Source organism: Scyliorhinus torazame, chromosome 13 (assembly GCF_047496885.1).
Source record: "Scyliorhinus torazame isolate Kashiwa2021f chromosome 13, sScyTor2.1, whole genome shotgun sequence".
NCBI lineage: Eukaryota > Metazoa > Chordata > Chondrichthyes > Carcharhiniformes > Scyliorhinidae > Scyliorhinus > Scyliorhinus torazame.
The window spans coordinates 179,552,748-179,573,729 of NC_092719.1; the positions used below are offsets into that span (position 1 = coordinate 179,552,748).

A 20,982-nucleotide genomic window follows, 5' to 3' on the forward strand; every position below is an offset into this window, starting at 1 on the left:
CCCCTGGATCTGAGGCATCCCAGCGATGGCGGAGAATCCTGCAACCCAGACATCTTGTTGGTGTTGATCCAGGTCAAAGTTTATGTTGTCGGCTGTCCAGGCAAACAGGTCATCCATGAATTCACGGATGCACTAGTGGGCTGTAGGTTGGGAAATGCCCCGCCTGAGCCCTGGAATGAACCTGAAGTGTAGATGTTAAGTGCTGCAGGGGTTGCATTGACCTTGATGGCCACCGTGAGCGGGTAGCCTCCTCCTCCACAAGGTTTCAGGTCCACACCATCCCCTTGTTGAGGCGGAGCCTCCTGCGGTACATGCTGTCTGACATATCCACGAACTGCCAACAACACTTGTACACCTGTACAACACCGTCGCTGGCCTCCCCCTCTGGGTCCTTCCTCAGCCTGATGGGCGGCTGGTTCCTCAGGTTGTGGGTGGTCCTTACACATGGGCTGTCACCTCGAACCTGCGTTGCGCTGCTGTTGCCACCTTCACCAGCGTCTTAATTCCTTGGTAGCAATAGCCTTCAGTTGTGTGGTCAGGGCCGTCAGTGACACAAAGTTAAAGTGACCTTCACCATATTACCGTCGACAGAACTCTCTCTATTCTGGGGATGCACAGTAAGAAGTCTTACAACACCAGGTTAAAGTCCAACAGCTTTATTTCGATGTCACTAGCTTTCGGAGCGCTGCTCCTTCCTCAGGTGAATGAAGAGGTATGCTCCAGAAACATATATATAGACAGATTCAAAGATGCCAGACAATGCTTGGAATGCGAGCATTAGCAGGTGATTAAATCTTTACAGATCCAGAGATGGGGGTAACCCTAGCTTAAAGAGGTGTGAATTGTGTCAAGCCAGGACAGTTGGTAGGATTTCGCAGGCCAGATGGTGGGGGATGAATGTAATGCGACATGAATCCCAGGGCCCGGTTGAGGCCGGGCCCCATATTCTGGGGATATTCGGTGAGACGAACAGGCAGCAGCTGAAGCTGCCCCTGTATGGGTATACACAATTTGGGGTGGCCTGTTGGACTCACAGGTGCTAAGCCTCTCACCCTCCAGACCAGGGGTGTTCCCCACCCCACCGATGGTGCCCAAACCCCCCGGCCAACCCCTCCCCCCCCCCCAAAAGCACTGGGGCTGCACCAATGCCCCTGGACTGCACGCCTGATTTCGAAGATTATCATAGAATTTACTGTGCAGAAGGAGGCCATTCGGCCCATCGAGTCTGTACCGGCTCTTAGAAAGAGCATGCTACCCAAGGTCAACACCTCCACCCTATCCCCATAACCCAGTAACCCCACCCAACACTAAGGGCAATTTGGGACACTAAGGTCAATTTATCATGGCCAATCCACCACCTAACCTGCACAACTTTGGACTGTGGGAGGAAACCGGAGCACCCGGAGGAAACCCACGCACACAGGGGGAGGATGTGCAGACTCCGCACAGACAGTGACCCAAGCCGGGAATCGAACCTGGGACCCTGGAGCTGTGAAGCAATTGTGCTATCCACAATGCTACCGTGCTGCCCTCGGAGCGCCTGCATGATCACTCGCTGGGGAGTCGGTTAGATCACGGGAGGTCATTAGATAGAGGGTCCGTTCCATTAGCAATACGGCGATTGGCCATATTAACTGGAACCGCGCCACATCTAAGCGGGATCCGGAACCCGCCAACTGAAGCGACCGGTTAGATCGGAACCCGATCAGCGCCTGGCTCGAATCCCAATTTCAGTCTCTCCCACGATCTAACCGCGCAGATCAACGCCATGGATCGCACCCATCGGATGATGGGGTGAGACAGCACAGGGGCCGGCCATTCGGCCCATTACACTTGCTACCCGGTTGAAAAATGTTTTGGTGTCCACTAAGATAGACCTCCCGGGTATCCTCAAAATTTGCCTAGAGCAGATTTAAACATCGAGAGCAGATTGAAGTGTGTCACGAATTCTTATCTATGGGACGAAGTCTCAAGAGATTTCATCTGTTCGTAACGTTAAAAAAAACCGGAATAACAAATTTGTTTTTTAAAAAAACCAACTGCTTGCATTTCCTGTACTGATGGCGCTAAAGAAACATCCTCCGCCTCGTGAAGATTGTCCAGATTCGTCCAAATCTGTGAAGTGAAGAGTGTGCGTTTTCCTGGCCTCGCCCCTCATTGCTGTCACTCCCACAGTGTGTGGGCGGTCTGATGGTTAAAGTGAACCGCAGGAAGCGAGAGACGTTTACCAGAGGCTGTGGGACAAATGGAGGGTAAGAATTTGAAAGCATAAAGAATAACGTCATTGATCTGTGCACATCAATAAAAGGGCAGGAGGAATGCAATATTCCCCAGAATCACGGCTGGGCTGCTTTAAGACGAGCATGGCTTGGAAATAGATGCACGCTGGAGGGACTGACATATTCTTGCTGCCAGTTTTTTTAGGGATGTTTTGCACGTAAAACAATGTTTGAAACGTTTGACTGGGATTATAATTGTCGCCAGCTCATAGTCTCTCCTTCCTCTGGTCTGCACCAAATCCCCGGGTGTTTCTTCCTTGAGAGAATACAGCAGCAACACACAATTTTCAGCATCTTGACGGAGCATGTTAATGTCTTGGCAACCCTGAGAGAGCAAGAAATAAGAGGAGGAGGAGGCCATTCAGCCCATCAAGTCTGCTCTGCCATTTGACCAGATCAAGACTAGCTGTCCCCCATAACCTTTTCAATCAAAACTCAGCCTTGAATATATTCAATGGCACAACCTCGACTTTCGCTATGAAAGGGAATGACGGCCCCCAGTGAAGAAATTCTTCCTCATCCCGGTCTTAAATTGGAGCCTCCCGAGTTCTGGATTCCGCCATGAGAGGAAACACTCTCCCAGCATCTCCCCTGTCAAGCTCTCTCAGAATCTCGCGGGGGCGATTCTCTGAGCCCCACTCCGGGCCGGAGACTCGCCGCAACCGCGCCACAACGCCGGCGCGCGATTCTCCGAGTTGCGGAGAATCGGCGCCATTTGCGCTAGCGCGTTTGACACGCCGCGGGCCGCTGGAATCAGCGGGGCCGCCGATTCTCCGGCACGAATGAGCTAAGCGGCCGCGCGGATACGGCAGAGTCCTGCCGGCGCCGTTCACCCCTGGTCGCTGCCGGCGGGAACTCTGCGCGAAGGGTCGGGCGGGCGGCCTGTGGGGTGGGGGAAAGCAATCCTTCACCGGGGGGGGGGCTCCGATGGGGTCTGGCCCGCGATCGGGGCTCACCAATCAGCGGGCCGGCCTCATTCATTTCATTTCATTTTCATTTCCCCCCCCCCCCCCCCCCCCCCACCCCAGGCCTACTTTGTTGCAGCCGGCCCCTGAACACCGATGCCATGTTGAGTCGGGGCCAGCGCGCTCAAGAAGCCCCCCGCGCATGTGCAGGTTGGCGCGGCCCAACTGCGCATGCGTGGGTTGGCGCGGCGCCCATTTGGCGCCAGGAAGGGAGGCTGGAGCGACGTGAACCACTCCAGCGCCATGCTGGCCCCCTGTGGGGGACAGAATCGGTTGTACCCGGGCCCGTTTTGCACCGTCGTGAAACGTGACGGCGTTCACGACGGCGCGAACACTTGGCCTCCATTTTGGAGAATCGTCCCCCGCATCTTTCAGTAAAAACACGTCTCGTTCTTCTAAACTTCATTGAGTGTAATAGGCCCAACCTGCCCAACATTTCCTCCAAAGACAAACTCTTCGTCCAAGGAATCACGTCACTCAACCTCTGAACTGCTTCCAATGCAAAGTATATCTGCCCTTAAGTAAGGAGATGAAAACTGTACAAAATGCTCCAGGTGCAGCCCTTTATGGATGTAGCAAGATGGAATTCCCTACTTTGGCAGCTCATTCCCCTTGCAATAAAGCCCACCCTTCCATTTGCCTTCCTAATTACTTGCTGTTACCCGCATGTTAATGTTCTATGGAGGACACCCAAACCCCTCTGTACTGCAGCCACTCTCAATTTAAACACTGCTGGGTCTCGATCGAAGATGGCCAATGAAATGACCGGAGACACAGTGCCAGCAGAATCCATCTTTAAAAGAAACTTTTGTGATAGAAGAAAGGGAAATATTAAAATAGCGAGTTGTGTTCCCTTCCCGATTACATAAGCAAAGTTTTTTAGAAAACCTGAATGCCTCGCGATGTGTAGATAACTGCTGCGACAAGCCTGTTACAATTGAACTGAGCTGGAGATTGAAGAGAAAGTGCTGGACGTGCTTACTTCCTGGCTCACAGTTAACTTCCTGTGTCAATTTATTTTTTGAAACTGCATGCATGTTTTTTTGTGTTGGGAAGTCAGTTTAACTTATTTTTGTCACTTGCAATGACGTCATGGAGCAAAATAGTACAACTGCACATGTAGGGTGTTGCCAACAAATGTGCGGTATTTTCACAATATCCTGGTTTTCTGTTCTTCCTGCCAAAGTGGGCAATCTCACATTTTCCCCCATTATACTCCAACTGCCAATTTTTTTGCCCATTCACTTAGCCTACCTGTATCCCTTTGCAGACTTTTTGTATCCTCCACACAAGTCGCTTTCCTACCTATATTTGCATCATCAGCAAATTTAGCTACAATGTAGTTGGGTCCCTTCATCCAAATCATTAACATAGAACGTAAATAGTTGAGGTACCAGCACTGATATCTGTGGCACTCCACTAGATACAGTTTGCCAACCTGAAAATGTCCCATTTATCCTGACTCGACTGTTAGTTAGCTAATTCCCTATCCATGCTAATATAACACCCCCAACACCATGCACTCTTACCTAGCCCAGGAATATTTTACGTTGCACCTTATCGAATGCCTTTGGAAATCCAAATACACTGCATCTACTCATTCCCTTTATCCATCTTCAAAGAACTTTAATAAATTTGTCAAACACAATTTCCCTATCACAAAATCATGTCGAGTCTACCTGATTATATTATGATTTTCTAAATGTACTGTTGCCACCTCCTTAATAACCAATTCTAGCATTTTCCCAATAGTTGGCATGATAGCACAATGGTTAGCACCGTTGCTTCACAGCACCAGGATCGCGGGTTTGATTCCCAGCTTGGGTCACTGTCTGTGCGGAGTCTGCATGTTCTACTGCGTCTATGTGGGTTTCCTGTGGGTGCTTCGGTTTCCTCTGACAAGTCCCGAAAGACGTGCTTGTTCGGTGAATTGGACATTCTGAATTCTCCCTCAGTGTACCTGAACAGACACCAGAGTGTGGCGACTAGGGGATTTTCACAGTCATTTCATTGCAGTGTTAATGTAAGCCTACTTGTGACACTAATAAAGTTTATTATTATGACAGATGTTAGACTACCTGGGCTATTGTTTCCTGCTTTCTGTCTCCCTCTTTTGTTCTGTTTATGGTTTTTCAGGTTGCTAGGACCTTGCAAAATCCTAGAACTTTGGAAGATTATAACCAACCCATCCACTAATTCTGCAGCCACCACTTTTAAGACCTTAAGATGTAGGTCATCAAGTCCAGGGGACTTGTCAGCCTTAATTCCCATTAGTTTTCCTGTACTTTTTCTCACTAATCGTGATTGTTTTAAGTTTGCCTCTTAATTCTTTTCTATTCTTGGGATAATTCCTTCGACTGTGAAGACACAAACAAGAGAAAATATTTGTTCAAACTTTCTGCAATTTCCTTGTTTCCCATTATTAATTCCCCAGTCTCACCTTCTAATGGACCACCATTTACTTTAGTTGCTCGTTTCCTTTTTATATACTTGTCGAAGCTTTTACTGCTTGTTTATATGTTACTTGCTAGTTTGACCTTGGACTCCAATTTCTCCTTTTTTTTCTTTAGTCATGCTTTGCTGGTTACACTTTTGTGTACACTCTCTCTCCTTGACTGAGTGAACATGTTATTCCAGCAACAGTTTGGCGCTGTCTGCAGTTCCACGGGTTTGTCGGAAGCCACACTGGCTTTTCGGAAGGATTTCGTCAGAGACCGACTAGCGAGGATTCGGGCGATGATCTTCCCGGCATTGGAGAGTAGGGCGATTCCGCAGTAGTTTCCACAGAAGCTTTGTCTCCTTTCTTGAAGATAGTTGGCAATGACCGCATCCCTGAGGTTGGCAGGAATTCCTTCTCTGTCCCAGATTTTCGGGAACAGCTGATTTTGTCAAACATCTATGATTGTATTATGGATTAAGAGTTCTTTGAAGTGTTCTCTCCATCGAAGGCTAGTGTTTTCTCTGTCTCTCAGAAGGGTTCTGTCATTACTCTGCACTGGTTTGAGGCCCAGGCTGCTGGGTCCATATATTACCTTGATGGCTCTGAAGAGGCCCCGAGTGTCATGCTTGTCAGCAAGGAGTTGCAGCTCCTTAGCTTTCTCAGTCTACCATTGGTTCTTGGTTTCCCTAGTTCTTCTTTGTAACTCTGCCTTGACTAATTGATGAACTCTCCTCTTTGCCTTGCTGGCTGTGTCATTTTGCCAAGCGCGTAAAGCTTTCCTCTTCTTGTTTCTCATCCTGCCAGTCTTGGTGTTTCCTGGTCTTGTAGCCAATGGTTTCTTCACAGCTTGAGATGATGACTGCCATCAGCTCTTTCCTGCTATCCTCCACTCCATTGGAAAGAACACTTTGGAGATTTTGCAGAAGACATTATTGGAAGTTCAATGCTTGACTCTTGAAGCTACTCAACATTGATCTTTTTTCTGAGCTGTTTCTTCATCTTCCAATTCTTCTGGTGGAGTTTGATGGACATAGAGGAGTGGATGAGCCGGTGTTCAGTCCAGCAGTAATCAACACTGGTCATTGCTTTAGTGATGAGGGCATCCTTTTGGTCTAGGGACCAGACAGTGACAAAGTCAATCATGTGCTAGTGCTTTAGAATCTCTACAGTGCAGAAGAAGGCCATTTGGCCCATCGAGTCTGCACCAACCCTGCAAAAGAGCACTCTACCTAGTCCCATTTCCCGCCCTATCCCCGTAACCTCATAATCCCACCTAACTTTGGACACTAAGAGGCAATTTAGCATGGCCAATCCACCTTACCTGCACATCTTTGGGATATGGGAGGAAACCGGAGCACCCAGAGGAACCCCATGCAGACACTGGGAGAACGTGCAAACTCCTTACGGACAGTCAACTAAGGCCGGAATGGAATCTGGGTCCCTGGCACTGTGAGGCAGCAGTGCCACAGTGCTGCCCTTTGATCATGGATGTCTCCAGGAAGTCTTAAATTTGTCTTTTTGGTGGAACAGTTTGTTAGTGATGACAAGTTGGTGTTCTGCGCATTTGGTAAGCAGGAGTACCCCGTTGAAGTTGCAATTCACAACTTCTTACTTTCCGATAGTTCCTTTCCAGAGTTGGGAGTCCTTTCCAACCCTGGTGTTGAAGTCCCCAAGAAGGATGAGCCTTTCTTCCTTAGGAATGTAGGAGAGTATGGTGTCCAGGGTGGAGTAGAAGCCTTCTTTGGACACATCGTTGGAATCAAGGGTTGGGGCGTAGGAACTCACGACTGGTGCCCGCTGGGGGGCTTCGCCTTCTTCCACATTAGCAAGATCCTTCGCCGGGCTACTAGGGAAGCAAAGGCCAGAATGCCGGCCTCTTTCGCCTCCTGCACTCCCGGTTCGTCCACTACTCCAAATATAGCTAGCCCCCAGCTTCGCTTGACCCAGACTTTCACCACCTGAGATATTGCTCCCGCCACTCCTCTCCAGAACCCCTCCAGTGCCGGGCATGACCAAAACATATGGACATGGTTCGCCGGGCTCCCTGAGCACCTTCCACATCTGTCCTCTACCCCAAAGAACCTGCTCAACCTCGCCCCTGTCAAGTGAGCTCTGTGAACCACCTTAAATTGTATCAGGCTGAGCCTGGCACATGAGGAGGAGGAATTAACCCTACCCAGGGCATCAGCCCACAGACCTTCCTCGATCTCCTCCCCCAGCTCCTCCTCCCATTTACCCTTCAACTCTTCTACCAGCGCTTCCCCCTCTTCTTTCATCTCCTGGTGTATTGCCGACACCTTGTCCTCCCCGATCCATGCATCCGAGATCACCCTGTCTTGAATTTCTTGTGCCGGGAGCAACGGGAATTCCCTCACCTGTCGCCTCAAAAAAGCCCTCACCTGCATATATCTAAAGGCATTTCCCGGGGGTATCTCAAACTTCTCCAGTGCTCCTAGGCTCGCAAACGTTCCGTCAATGAACAGGTCCCCCATTCTTCTGATCCCCGCCCGATGCCAGCCCAGTCAAGAGAAATATCAAGAGCAACATCAACTACTCCACATGGCCTTCATCGATCTGACCAAGGCTTTTGACTCAGTCCATCGGGAAGTGTTATTGAAGACCCTGTCAAAGGCCGGCAGTCCAGAGAAATTTATCAACATGCTCCGACTCCTCCACAACAAGATGTCAGCTACAATCCTCACTGACAGAAATAAGACAGCAACTTTTGAGGTCAAGAGTGGAGTCAGCAAGGGTTGTGGCATTGTCTCCCATCCTTTTTTCATCTTCATCGCCACCATCCTTCACCTTGTCAAGATCAAGCTTCCGAGTGGAGTGGCTACCGTCTACAGGGTGGATGGAAAACGTTTCAACCGGTTGAAACCCAAGAAGAAAACAACACTGGCATTGCTTGTGGAATTTCAGTACCGGATGTCATCGCCATCTCCGCTCTCAGAAGAGAATTTTCAAGCCACGCTTGACACCTTTGCGGAAGCATACCAAAGAATCGGCCTCAATCTCAAGAAGACTCAAGTTTTTTACAAACCCACCCCAGGGCAAGATCTGGTCTCACCCTCCGTCAAGATAACAGAGAAACCCTGCCAAACGTGAAACATTTCCCCAACCTGGGGAGCTACCTCTCCTCTAAAGCTGACATCGTTGCGGAGATCCATTTTTTTTTCATCTTAAGGAAGATTTCTGAACAGGAGGGGGACAAAGGGAGCACTTCAAACACACCCTGAAGGTTTCCCTCAAGAAATGCAACGTAGATGTCAATGCCTGGGAGACCCTTGCTCAGAAGAGACCTACTTGGAGGAATCTCCTGATTGAAGGGACACAATTCTTCAGGGACCATCGACAGCAAGAGGAGGCTCAGAAAAGGAGCTTGAGAAAGGAATACCAGCGATCTAGATTCCAAGGGCGACCGCACCTCCCGGAAACACCTGCCATGTGTGCAGTCGAAGAGGTGTCTCTAGGATTGGGCTCGTCAGCTGTGCAAGGGCCCACAGACCCATGACCAGGACAATTATACGCGATAGCGACTGATCGCTGAAGAAGATGACTTGTAGAAGCTTTTACTGTTTGTTTATATGTTACTTGCTAGTTTGATCTCATACTCCAATTTCTCCCGCTTTTTTTCTTTCGTCATATTTTGCTGGTTACACTTTTGTCCACGCTCTCTCTTGGCTGAGTGAGCATGTTTTCACAACAACAGTTCAGCACTTGAGATGACATGTTAATGCAATGGCAAGGTTGTTGTGAAATAACCAGAACTAATTGATTTGTGGGTTGCTGTTGTAGATGTGTATGATTTGCAGCTGTACTATCACACTGAGTGATATATCCAGTGGGGGGGTCAAATGATCACTTTCACACTGAACTTACAAACCCAGACACAAATTTAATGTGGGACCTCCGGTGGCGGTGATGTACTGGGCAGTCGCACATCAGACAGCTCTCCTCCAGAATACAACCAAACAGGCACTTTTAGTCGAATTTAGCACAAATTTCCACCCTTAAATAAGAAATAGAGGGAAGAGGAACAACAACAGCCAGCGAACGGGAGCTTGAGAAGCCATAGACTTGGCAGGAATGGAAGGAAAAGCCAAGAGCACTAGGTGGACGAGACAGCGGACCCACAAGGCTAGAGGCGCCCAGCCGACAGACCAGAGCAACAGGGTTGTTGCTCTGGAGGCCAAAATTAAAAGCTTGGTGACAACCTGGGAGAGCCGAAAGGGGAAGATCGAGGAGGACTAGTCCCAGCACCAAAATATACGGATTGTGGGCCTGCCAGAGGGGATCGAGGGCAGGAACCTGATGAATTATGCGGCTTAGATGCTGCGCAACCTGGTCGGGACGGACAGCCTCCCCAAACCTGCTGCCCCTGCACTGATGCTCCGCACGGTGGGGGGGGGGCTAGTAGCCGCGCCACGTAAATTCCCCCGGCGTTCTCTGCGGATACACTGGAGAATTGCTGGGGCCATGGCCGCACTTGGACCTAGCCTGCCGGATAGTGCCCCTCAGTAACCCACCTCGCCACCCCCAGACCATCCCCCACCAGTCCACCCAGCCCCCGCCGAAGCCCCCCGGGAAGCGGAATGCCCCCCCCCCCCCCAACTGTGGCGGTGCTGGACACAGTCTGCAGCTGCCACACGAGATTGACGAAACCTCAGACCACAAGTGATCCACGCCACCGGGAAGTCGGCCCACCGGGGGCGGAGCATCGGTGGAAGGCCTTCAGGTGACGTCCTGACGCCGTCCCAATGGCGTGCAGCGTACTCACCGATGATGCCGTTTTGGAGGGAAAGAACATCCGAAAACAGGCTCCGCCCCTGATTTCGGCATCAAAAGGGATTATCGGCCCAATCGGCAAATGCAATCGGAAAATCCCGCCCTTAGTGTCAGAAACGGAGAATCCCGCCCATGAAATTGCGAGAAAATTATTTACCTGTGTGGAAGATTGGTTAGTCGGGGGGGGTAAAGTGTATGCAATGTTGCCCCTAAGCTGTGCAGGCACACAACAACCTCAACCCTCTCACAAAGGCCGTGTGCATGCTGGCTCTTTCAAGTTACTGAAATATAAGGTTGTACATGTACCTAAATAAATTTCCCATGGATTCCAAAAACAACCAGCAACTATGTTGTCGATATTTACTCTAAATGGAAGGAAGTGACTAACGTGTCCCACAAGGATTTGCTAGAGCCCCAATGTTTACTACATTTATTCACAAATTAGATGGCACACTGGGAGCAATAGGTTCACATTTGCTGATGACAAAAAAAATTGGCGAAATAGAAACAGGAGCATAAAATTACAAAGCGACTGAGTGGGAAGAACTAGTAGAAATTGATTTCAACACTGTTAAGCATGAGGTCCTCTTTTTGGACCAAAGAAACAATGATTTGAGTGCTTTGAAAAGGAGAGGTTGATGATTCGGATGGATCCAGACTGATCTCGGCGTCCTCCTGGTTTCGGCATTCAGTTGATTTAAATATGTAGACAGACTGATTCTCTCTTCTTCTGGAGACAGCAGCTGCAGGGTTGAGTTGTTTAAAAATCTGTGCCTGTGGCACATGGATAGTAAAAAATTGCTGACAGGGTTTAAGCTTGTAAAGGTAGGTGGCAGGAAAGAGAGAGAGAGAGGAAGGCCCATACAGGGATATATGCTATTTGCTTTGACATGGTTCTTGGAGTAAATAAGATTTGTTCTCTGAAGTCCGCTTTGATCATCTGTATTCATTGTCCAGATAAATGATTCAAAGTTAAAAGCCATTGCTACATAATGGGGATGGATGGTGGCTGTTCACACCTACATGTGGTGAACTGGTTCCTCTGCTGCTCTCTTTGCTATGTGTTGCTCGGAGACACAGAATCTGGATTTTGTGATTTGCACAGGTGCACAGACAGTAGAAGTGTGAATTCCACAACTCAGCATGTCTATTCAAGGGAGGACGCCGCCACCAAGGATTATTTAATTCTAATAATAATATAATCTTTATTAGTATCACAGGTAGGCTTACATAAACACTGCAATGAAATTACTGTGAAAATCCCCTAGTCACACTCGGCGCCTGTTCAAGGGAAAATTCAGAATGTCCACTTCACCTAACAAGCACGTCTTTCGGGACTTGTGGGAGGAAACCGGAGCACCCGGAGGAAACCCACGCAGACACGCGGAGAACGTGCAGACTCCACACAGACAGTGACACAGCCGGGAATCGAACCTGGGTCCCTGGTGCTGTGCAGCAACAGTGCTAACCACTGTGCTACCTTGCTGCACTGAAGAATTTTCCAGAGACTTCAGGCAGTTCTGAGTGTGCAAAAGTTATAAAAGTTATCTGACGCTCTGTGGCCATCATAATAACTTGCTGATTTAGTCCTTTTCAACTGGTTTTCAACCATTGAATTTGTAAAGTTATTTTATAAAGCATGGCTTCATAGTTGGTTTCCTGAATGTTGCAACTTTAAATGAAACAATGTTAAGTCAATCAGATGTCTCCATTGCAACCATTGTAAAAGCTGTAGTTTGGTTCTGTAGAACCATCCTCATCAGAAAAAATTATGAAAGCATTATACCCTATAAACGTGACTACTTTACATTCCTAAGTGCCTATATTCATAAATGAATTTTAAAACATAAAAACAATGATTTGAGTGTTTTGAAAAGGAGCGGTTGATGATTCGGGTGGATCAAGGCTGAGTTCGGTGTCCTGCTGGTTTCGGCATTCAGTTGATTTAAATATATAGACAGACTGTTTCTCTGTTTTCATTTCAGGTTTCCAGCACCTACAGTATTTTAGTTTTGCACCTTAAAATCAGAGCCAGGTCATTCACGAGAGAGGTTAGGAAACACCTCTTCACAGGAAGAGTGATAGAAGTGTTGAACTCTCACAAAGAATTAGAAGATGCTCGCTCAATTAATAATTTTAAATTGGTGACTGATAACGTCTATGCTGACACAACCCAACAACTTCCATCAAATGAGGGATGACCTCAAACAGGACACAGCAGGTCAGAGGTGATTTTGTGTGCCAGAGAAGCACTCCTGCTGTTTTTCTGGTCTGTTTTGTGTCCAGCAGTCTCAAAGGACCACTGGTTGCACACTGCCCATTTGTGCTTGAAAATTATAATCAAAGTTCTATTGCTGATTAAGGTCCTCGATAGTTAAACCATCCCTGCCTGTTTCAAGAAGGTAGGCCGGCTGCTGGGCCATTTACAGGCCCACATCAGCAAGAGTGCTCAATGTGCCTTTCCTGGTTTTCAATTACTGGTTGCTCAATCATTAGGTGTGAAATGGGAGACGAGCATTACAAAATTATTTATTCTGTGTCAGAACTCTCTGGGAGAATTTTTACATTGTGCTGAAGATGGAAATAAGAAAAGTGCAATTTTACATCTTTATTACATTTGAATGGTGTGATAATGGGAGGAAATGTTTCTTGAGCTTTTGAGTGACATATTTGAATATATTTGACATATACAGTCCAACACCAATTAATAGAAAATATCTTGACTAACTGGTGATTAACAGATTGTGAAGATGAGGTAGCTTACAATGGAGCTAATGATAATCACATGACACTTCTTGACCATCTGCTCATGACCAGGAATGCAATATCATTTATTCTACAATCACAATTTATTTTGTTTCTATTGCAGGAAATAGCTGCAAAGATGCACTGAAAAATGACAGGTTATTTTTTACAAATGAGGGCGGACTCTATGAAACCTTGTTAACTCAGATTATTATTTACTTGGCTAAAACTGACCCTCCTGTTCTGAACAATAGAGAATTTGATATGGTAAGGTACACGGCTTTTATATTCTTTTTGACACCCCATAGTATTTTCAAATATTGTTATGTTGCGCAAAACCTATGGGTCAGTATAACCTCTCTTTAAATTATATCCTTGGGTAAAATATAATAAATTCAGTTAACTAAAACACATGAAGAGAATGGAGCTTATTGTTTTAGATAGTATGGATTTACTGCTATTTTACGTGATGTTATTTCTTGTGCTGTACAGTGCAGGGAACCCAATCAAGCCCAGCTTTGTGTCTGATTTTACTTATGTGCTTAGAATCACACCCAACAGCGAGTGTGCTAAAACTAAGGCCATTTGAAAATTACATGAATTATTTACATAGCTGAATATTCAAACATAAAACATTGTCATGTTTCTTTATTGTATGAAATCCAACTCAACATAATCATATCTTTTAGTTGGCACTTACGTTAATCCAGTTAATATTTAAAAAGCAAAACTACATTACACATTATTAAACAGCAGAGCAGTGTCAGGTATCTTTTGTGGATATATATAAACACAACCAGTTCACATAAAATTTCTCTCTATTGCTTAGAAATCAAGGAGATTTGTGCACACACTCCATTCATTAGTTGACAAAGAAACTGATTAAGAATAATCAGTTCCAGTGAATTGATATTTACCTTCTATTGACTAAAAATGGAATGATATTTAAGTAACTTAATTTGTAAAGTTTCTCATTGTATTTTTACAGTTACGAAACGCTAAAATGGAGAAACACAATCAATCTGCCACACTTCTTGATTTTCTGGCACGCAAGGGCGAAGAAAGCTGTGGTCATTTCTATACAGCATTAAAAATGTATGATTCATATGTGTACCAGCAGCTTCCAAGTCAAAGAAAGGCAGGTAGAGTGCACTTGATGTTCGACAAGAAACAATTTGTTTTTAACACATTGTTCCGGGGCATAATTTATTGTGAAATGTCATCTGTTGTATTTGAAAATTGTGGGGATTAGAGAAAAATATTCTTTGGTCTTCCAATGTCATTACAGGTAAGGAGCTTAATTATGTCGGTGAGCAAAATCCAGCAGGAATGGAAAACTTTCCTCGCCCTGTGCAAAGAGAAGGTACTTGACTTTGTGCAGTGTTTGTAAATTTGACCCTTTATTGTAGATTTTACAGATTTTTTCTCTGAATCATACTAGTCAGTCCTTTGGATGTCTGTCTGGTCGAAGAGGATGTGGTAACCTGCACCCTGTGCACTAGGCGTTTCAGCAGACCTCTGCAGATGAAATGTAGACGACAGTAACACAAATTCACCACCTTTAAGATTTGTACTGGCCTTTGTTGTTGTGTTGTGTTGGTTACAGTGCAAAAGCGTTTGGATTTTTTGGCCTGGTTTTTCCATGAAATTTGCATCGAAACAGTGGCTTATTGCTGATTTTCGGTGCAAAAGTACAGGAAATTCAGACTTAAATAACTTGTGCCATTTGTTATACCGTCATTTCTTGACATTTTCTGCATTGATTTCACTCCTCAAAACTTCAAAACCACTCATTAGCATAGTACCTTCCCCATACTGAATCTGGGAAAAAACAAGAGAATGAAAATTTCCCGCGTTTATGCCAGTTCCATTTGTTTATTTCCTGTCACTAAGATCTGCTCTGTATTTTTGTCCCTTTGCATTTTTATGAAAGAACGATGGTAAAATTTAAAACTACCAAGATTGGATTTTCTCGAATATACTGTGCATATAGGGTTGTTTGATGACTTCAAAATTTAATTTTCATATATAAAAGTGGATTTAAAGAAGGTGCAAGTTCTGTGCTTTCCCTCAGACCACAATTGTTTCCACTGACATTTTATGGTCAGGCATATATTAATTAGATTGAGAGAAAATGCTTGTTGAAGTACCAACAAACAAGTTTGATGCAGAGACTGATGTAAGGTTTGGCTTAGCTTGCAGATTATGCTGTTTCAGGAAATTCCAGGTCATTCTTTCATGTCACTACTCAAATCCTGGGACTACCAAAGTTGCTTTTTAGGGCTGCCCTAGTCTGGTTAGTTTATTAAGGACACGGGGAGTCCACACCGAGTAAAATAAAGAAACAACGTTTTATTTACAACACAATATATATACACCGCCCGGTAGATCCCTACCGGGCTCCTCACTGGTCGATGTCATATTGGCCAACCTTTTTACAGAGGTTAATAGCGATCCCGTCGTGGGGTAGCCCGTGATCCGCAAGGATCACAGAGAAGATAATCATTCCACCCCATAGGCCCCGCGTAGCTAATACATTCCTCCCCACCAAAGTCCGAAGACCCCCTTCGATCGATAAAGCAGAGAAGGAGGAGCAGGCCAAGGAGGTTGAATTATTTTCAGCCCTAGTAAATCGTCCTGTAGCTGATGTGTCCTATCTGTATGCGTATTCCTTTCCAGTGAACACCGTCTGCGGCAAGAAGCGGCGTGGCAGATGATCGACGGGAGGCGGCTGATCGGCGTCCGAGACCTCAGACGTCTGCATCTCCATTTCAGAGTTGGAAGATACAACGTCGGGCATGTCAGCATCGTGAGAGACTGGAGGTGTCACAACGGGCTGCTTCGGCAAAGGAGCCGTAGGATCCAGGATTGGTTTATTTCGCGGAACCTCGAGAGGGAGTAGCCTCCATGAGCAAATGTGGTCCAAGTGTCATCGCATTAGTTGCCCCCAGGCCCGAACGTGGTAAGAGACTGGTCCTGTTGGCGGACGACAATTCCAGAGAGCCAGCAAATACCGTCGTTGAAGTTACGAATGAACACCGCAATGTCAGATGCAAAGTATCGAAGAGGTCGACGTCGAACTGGGCCACACCCTTGCAAATCTTGGTTATGGCGCTCCTTCTCGCTGATGTCTGGGATAATCAAACTCAAGTTGTGTATGAAACCTACGACCCATTAATATCTCAGCAGGGGTCACCCCAATTACTGCATGCGGCATGGTTCTATTTGAGAACAACAATTGTTAAAGCCTGGTATCCCGAGGTCTGTTTCTTTAGCCCCCATTTAACCGTTTTCACGGTCCTCTTTGCCAAGCCATTCAATGCCGGATGGTATGGGGCAATGCGAACATGGCAAATCCCATTGCTTTTCATAAAAGCGGCAAAATCTTCATTAATGAAAGAGGTCCCGTTATCTGTCACCAACACCTCAGGGATTCCACGGGTGGAAAAGGAAATGCGCAATCGCGCAACGATCGTCCGGGACTGATTGACATCATCCAGTGAACCTCCAGCCACTTTGAGTGGGCATTCACCAGGACGAGGAACCCTCCATCCCCAGGAATGGACCGGCAAAATTGACGTGCACGTGAGCCCAGGGGCATCCTGACCTCTTCCAAGGGTGGAGGGGTGCCACCGCCGCAGGGAGCTTCTAGTGCTCTGGACAGATGAGCCACTGTCTCGATATCGGTGTCCAACCCTGGTCACCAGACGTAGCTCCTCACCAGATACTTCATTTTGTCCACTGTAGGGTTCCCGTTGTGAAGGTCCTTCAACACGATTGCCTGGCCCTTTGTTGGAACAACAACCCTTGTGCCCCACAGGAGGATACCATCTTCCACAGTCAGCCCCGAGAACTTGGAGGAGAAAGCTTTCAACTCCTCTGGTAGCTGTTGATGTTGCCCACTGTATAGCACCGGATGCTGCACCTAGGCAAGGATGGGGTTGGTCTGTGTCCAGTCACGAATACACGATGCAGTGATGGGCAAGGAGTCCATAAAATTCAGGACCGTGACTACTTCATCCACTGTAGGGGGGTTTGCAGATTCGGTCTGCAGGGGAAGACGGTTCAACACTTCAGCATGCACAATGTGGGTCCCATGCTCAAAAGAGTATTCATAAGCAGCCAATGACAGGGCCCCGTGCTGAATCCTCGCAGATGCAATTGGTGGGATCACCTTGTCTTCATGGAAGAAGCCCAGCAATGGCATGTGATCTGTGATGAAAAAGAAATGGCGGCCGTGGATATACTGGTGAAACCGTTTGACACCAAATATGGTCGCCAGGCCTTCCTTCTCTATCACAGCCAGCGTCCGGGAGGCAGAGGTGATCAGACCTTCATTTTTTAAAACAAATTTAGAGTACCCAATTCATTTTATCCAATTAAGGGACAATTTAGCGTGGCCAATTAACCACCCTGTACATCTTTGGGTTGTAGGGTTGAAACCCACGCAAACACGGGGAGAATGTGCAAACTCCACACGGACAGTGACCCAGAGCCGAGATCGAACCTGGGACCTCGGCGTCGTGAGACAGGAGTGCTAACTACTGCACCACCTTGCTGCCTCGTGATCAGGCCTTCATGGCCTTTGTTCATCCGATGAAACAGGACTGCCCCAATCCCATACGGTGAAGCATCCCACGTGACATACACCTGGTTTTCAAGGGTCGAAAAGCATCAAAGCCCCAAAGAGGATAATCGCCGATTCACCGTCTTAAACACCTCATCCTGGGCCTTGCTCCATTCCCATGGCTGGTGCTTTTTGAGGAGTAATGCAGGGGGCCAGGATGATTGCCAGATTTGGAATAAACCGGCTATAGTAATTTACTAGTCCAAGAACAGGGCGAAGCTCAGTGCCGCCTGGCAGGGCGGGAAACATTTTGATGGCTCTCACCTTCTCAGCGACCGAGTGCAGGCCTTCTCGGTCCACTCCACACCCCAAATATACTACCCGCTTAGCGTTAAACACACACTTCTCGCGGCACAGATGACCCCAGACTCCGAAAAACGTTTCAACGCCACCTTGAAGTTCTGCAAATGTTCTTGTTCTGTGGTACCTGTGGTGAGCACATCGTCTAAGTAAATAGCATGCGCGGCAATCCACGCAGGATGTTCTCCATTATGCGCTGGAAGACTGCGCACACCGAGGATACTCCAAAGGGAAGCCAGGTGTACTCATAGAGTGCCTTGTGCATATTGATCGTTATGTACTTCCGTGATGATTTGTCGAGCTCCAGTCGGAGATAAGCATTGCTCATGTCCAGTTTTGTAAATGTACAGCCACTGGCTAATGTTGTATACAGATCATCGATGCGTAGCCTTGAACTGTCAATTTATAGTCTCCGGAGAGGCGGACTGTCTTATCCGGCTTCATTATGGGATCACCGGCACCGCCTACTCGGCGAAGTGCACAGGCCTAATGATGCCCAAACTCTCCAAACAACTAAGTTCATCTTCGACTTTCTCCGCTAAAGCGCAGGGGACTGGGTGGGCACAGGATATCGGGGTTGAGCCTCCAAGTCCACCTGGATCTTTCCCATGGCCCCTTTTAATTGTACCCAAGCCAGGCTGGAAAACCTCGGGGAGTTTGCTCAGTACTGCACACAAACCGCCAGACTCCACTTGGCGGATATGTTGCCAATCCAACTGCAGCTGGTGTAATCAGTCATGGTCCAACAGGCTAGGGCCACTTCCCTACACAACAATGAGGGCAAGACAAACTGATTGGTGCCCATAAACTACCAGAGCAAGGGTGGACCCCACGATAAACGGTCATTCCCCCGTGTAAGTGGCCAAACGAGCCACCTGTCAGCCAAAGTCAAAGTATGCGCCCCTCATTTTATAAGATCAAAGGTGCTCTGCGCCATCACAGAAACGGCAGCTCCCGTATCCAACTCCATGTGGAGCATCTGGCCATTCACTTGTATCGGAACATGAATAGGGGCCACACAGGGCGCTGCCAAACAGTTCAACTGCATCTCAGCCTCATCCTCAGCCACTTCTGGGTCACCCAGATGTAAGGCCTGTCCTCGGGACTGACACCTATACCGACCGGGATGCCTGGAGTGCAGGCCTTCTTGCAGCCTGCGGGTGTGGCTGGACTGGCATCCACATATCGCATATGGGCCAGAATCACCTTCAGCCAACTCTGGTGATGTTGCACGTCTTGTATCCGGCTCTTCACCCAGAGGCCGACGTCGCTGCGGCGTGCGGTCCAGGCCGTGGGGATACCACGTGAGGGGCAACGCCCTAAAGGTTCACCTCCATCCATTGTATCTCTTGGACACTGCGTTCTGCACTTTGCCAAGACAGGGAGATCTGCAGTGCTCGCTGAAAGGTCAGAGAGATTTCGGCCAACATGTTTTTCTCTGTTTCCATTTTGTTTATACCGCAGACCAAACGATCGTGGAGCATTTCAGATAAAGCAGTTCCACACTCAGAAAACTCGGCTATCTTCCGTAGCCGTGATTCGAACTTAGTGACGTCCGTCGTATTAAATCGATACCTTTTGAGTGATTACCGACGGGGTCGGATTAAAGTGTTGCGACAGAAGTGCCACGAGTTGGTCAAACAATTGCGTATCTGGCGCCACCGCGTACATGAAACTACGGAGATCACCCTGATCGTGTGGGCTCTGCAAGCCGCCAACGGTCTGACCACCTGGCACTCATTCTCCGTGATATTGTTGGCCCGGAAGAAGTAACACATCCGTTCTGCATACTGGTTGCAGTCTTCAACACCGGCGTCAAATGCATCTGACTGCCCAAACAGAGGCATGATGCATCAAAGAAATCCAAACCTGCGTCCAGAAAATCAGGGAGGTGGCTCAGCCGAGTAGGTTGCAGCATTGACAGCAAGCCAGTTTACTCCTCGTCACCAGGTTATTAAAGACTCGGAGAGTCCACACCGAGTAAAATATAGAAATAAAGTGTGCAATTATCCGGAAAGATTTCTTAGTGTTGTAGCAAGCAGGAATTGCTGCGCGCTTCCCGGCGCTCGGCTCAGTGAGGCCGGCAACGCTGTACAATGTTAACTGGTCCACTTAATGAGGCCTCATGGGGTTCTCGCTGCACACGAAGGCTCGCCAGCTGATTCACTGACACTGGGCTCACCAACCACCCGCTAACAAGGTCAATCAGCACTTAAGCTGCAGTTGCTCAGCCAACCCCAGCCTGCTCGCACAATGGCGCCCAGGAGACCAGCCTCAAGATTGTGGGAGACTGACCTGGGGAGGCTGCTAGATACTGTGGAGGCCAGGAGGGATGTCCTGTTCCCCCAAGGGTCCAGGAGGGTCAGCCACAAGGCAGCCAGTGCTGACTGGGATGAGGTGGCAGCAGCTGTGAGCTTGAGGAGTGTGATCAGGAGGACTGGCCACCACAGTATCCCACAGGAGCAACCATCCCCCAATTCTCTATGCAACTCCCAAGCCTCCCTCTACACCTCCTCCCCCTTCAATCCCCCAACCCTTCCTAGACCCCCCTCCCCCTTCAACCCTTCCTTCACACCCTCACTCCCACCACTGTGAACCACACGTGTGGCTAACAATATCCTCTCCGTGCCTCCTCAGTAAAAGCTCTCATACAATTGCCGGGTGAGGGCACAGACTGGCACATCAGAATCCTCACCACCTTCGAGGAGCGGGCCCTGGAGGTGACCGAAATGCCTAGGACAGGGCGGTCACCAGCGCCGAGGCTGACGGATGCAACAGAGGTGAGGAACCACCAGGCTCCACCTGGAGGCCCTGTCAAACGTGAGTAGTGATTGCCTT

The 20,982-nt window shown here is 47.9% G+C and overlaps 1 protein-coding gene across 2 annotated transcripts in view; it reads left to right on the forward strand.

Moving 5' to 3' along the window:
- Positions 1-2,104: 2,104 nt before the first annotated feature.
- The window catches only part of LOC140388399 (caspase recruitment domain-containing protein 19-like), a 28,329-nt gene continuing 9,451 nt past the window's right edge, over positions 2,105-20,982 (forward strand). Inside the window, exons 1-4 of one of the 2 annotated variants that reach the window (XM_072472506.1) lie at positions 2,105-2,252; positions 13,342-13,484; positions 14,206-14,359; positions 14,506-14,580. In XM_072472506.1, the coding sequence (XP_072328607.1) occupies positions 2,246-2,252; positions 13,342-13,484; positions 14,206-14,359; positions 14,506-14,580 (379 nt within the window). In that variant the 5' untranslated portion in view covers positions 2,105-2,245. The remainder of the gene's footprint in view (positions 2,253-13,341; positions 13,485-14,205; positions 14,360-14,505; positions 14,581-20,982) is intronic. The other variant, XM_072472507.1, reaches the window with a different exon arrangement.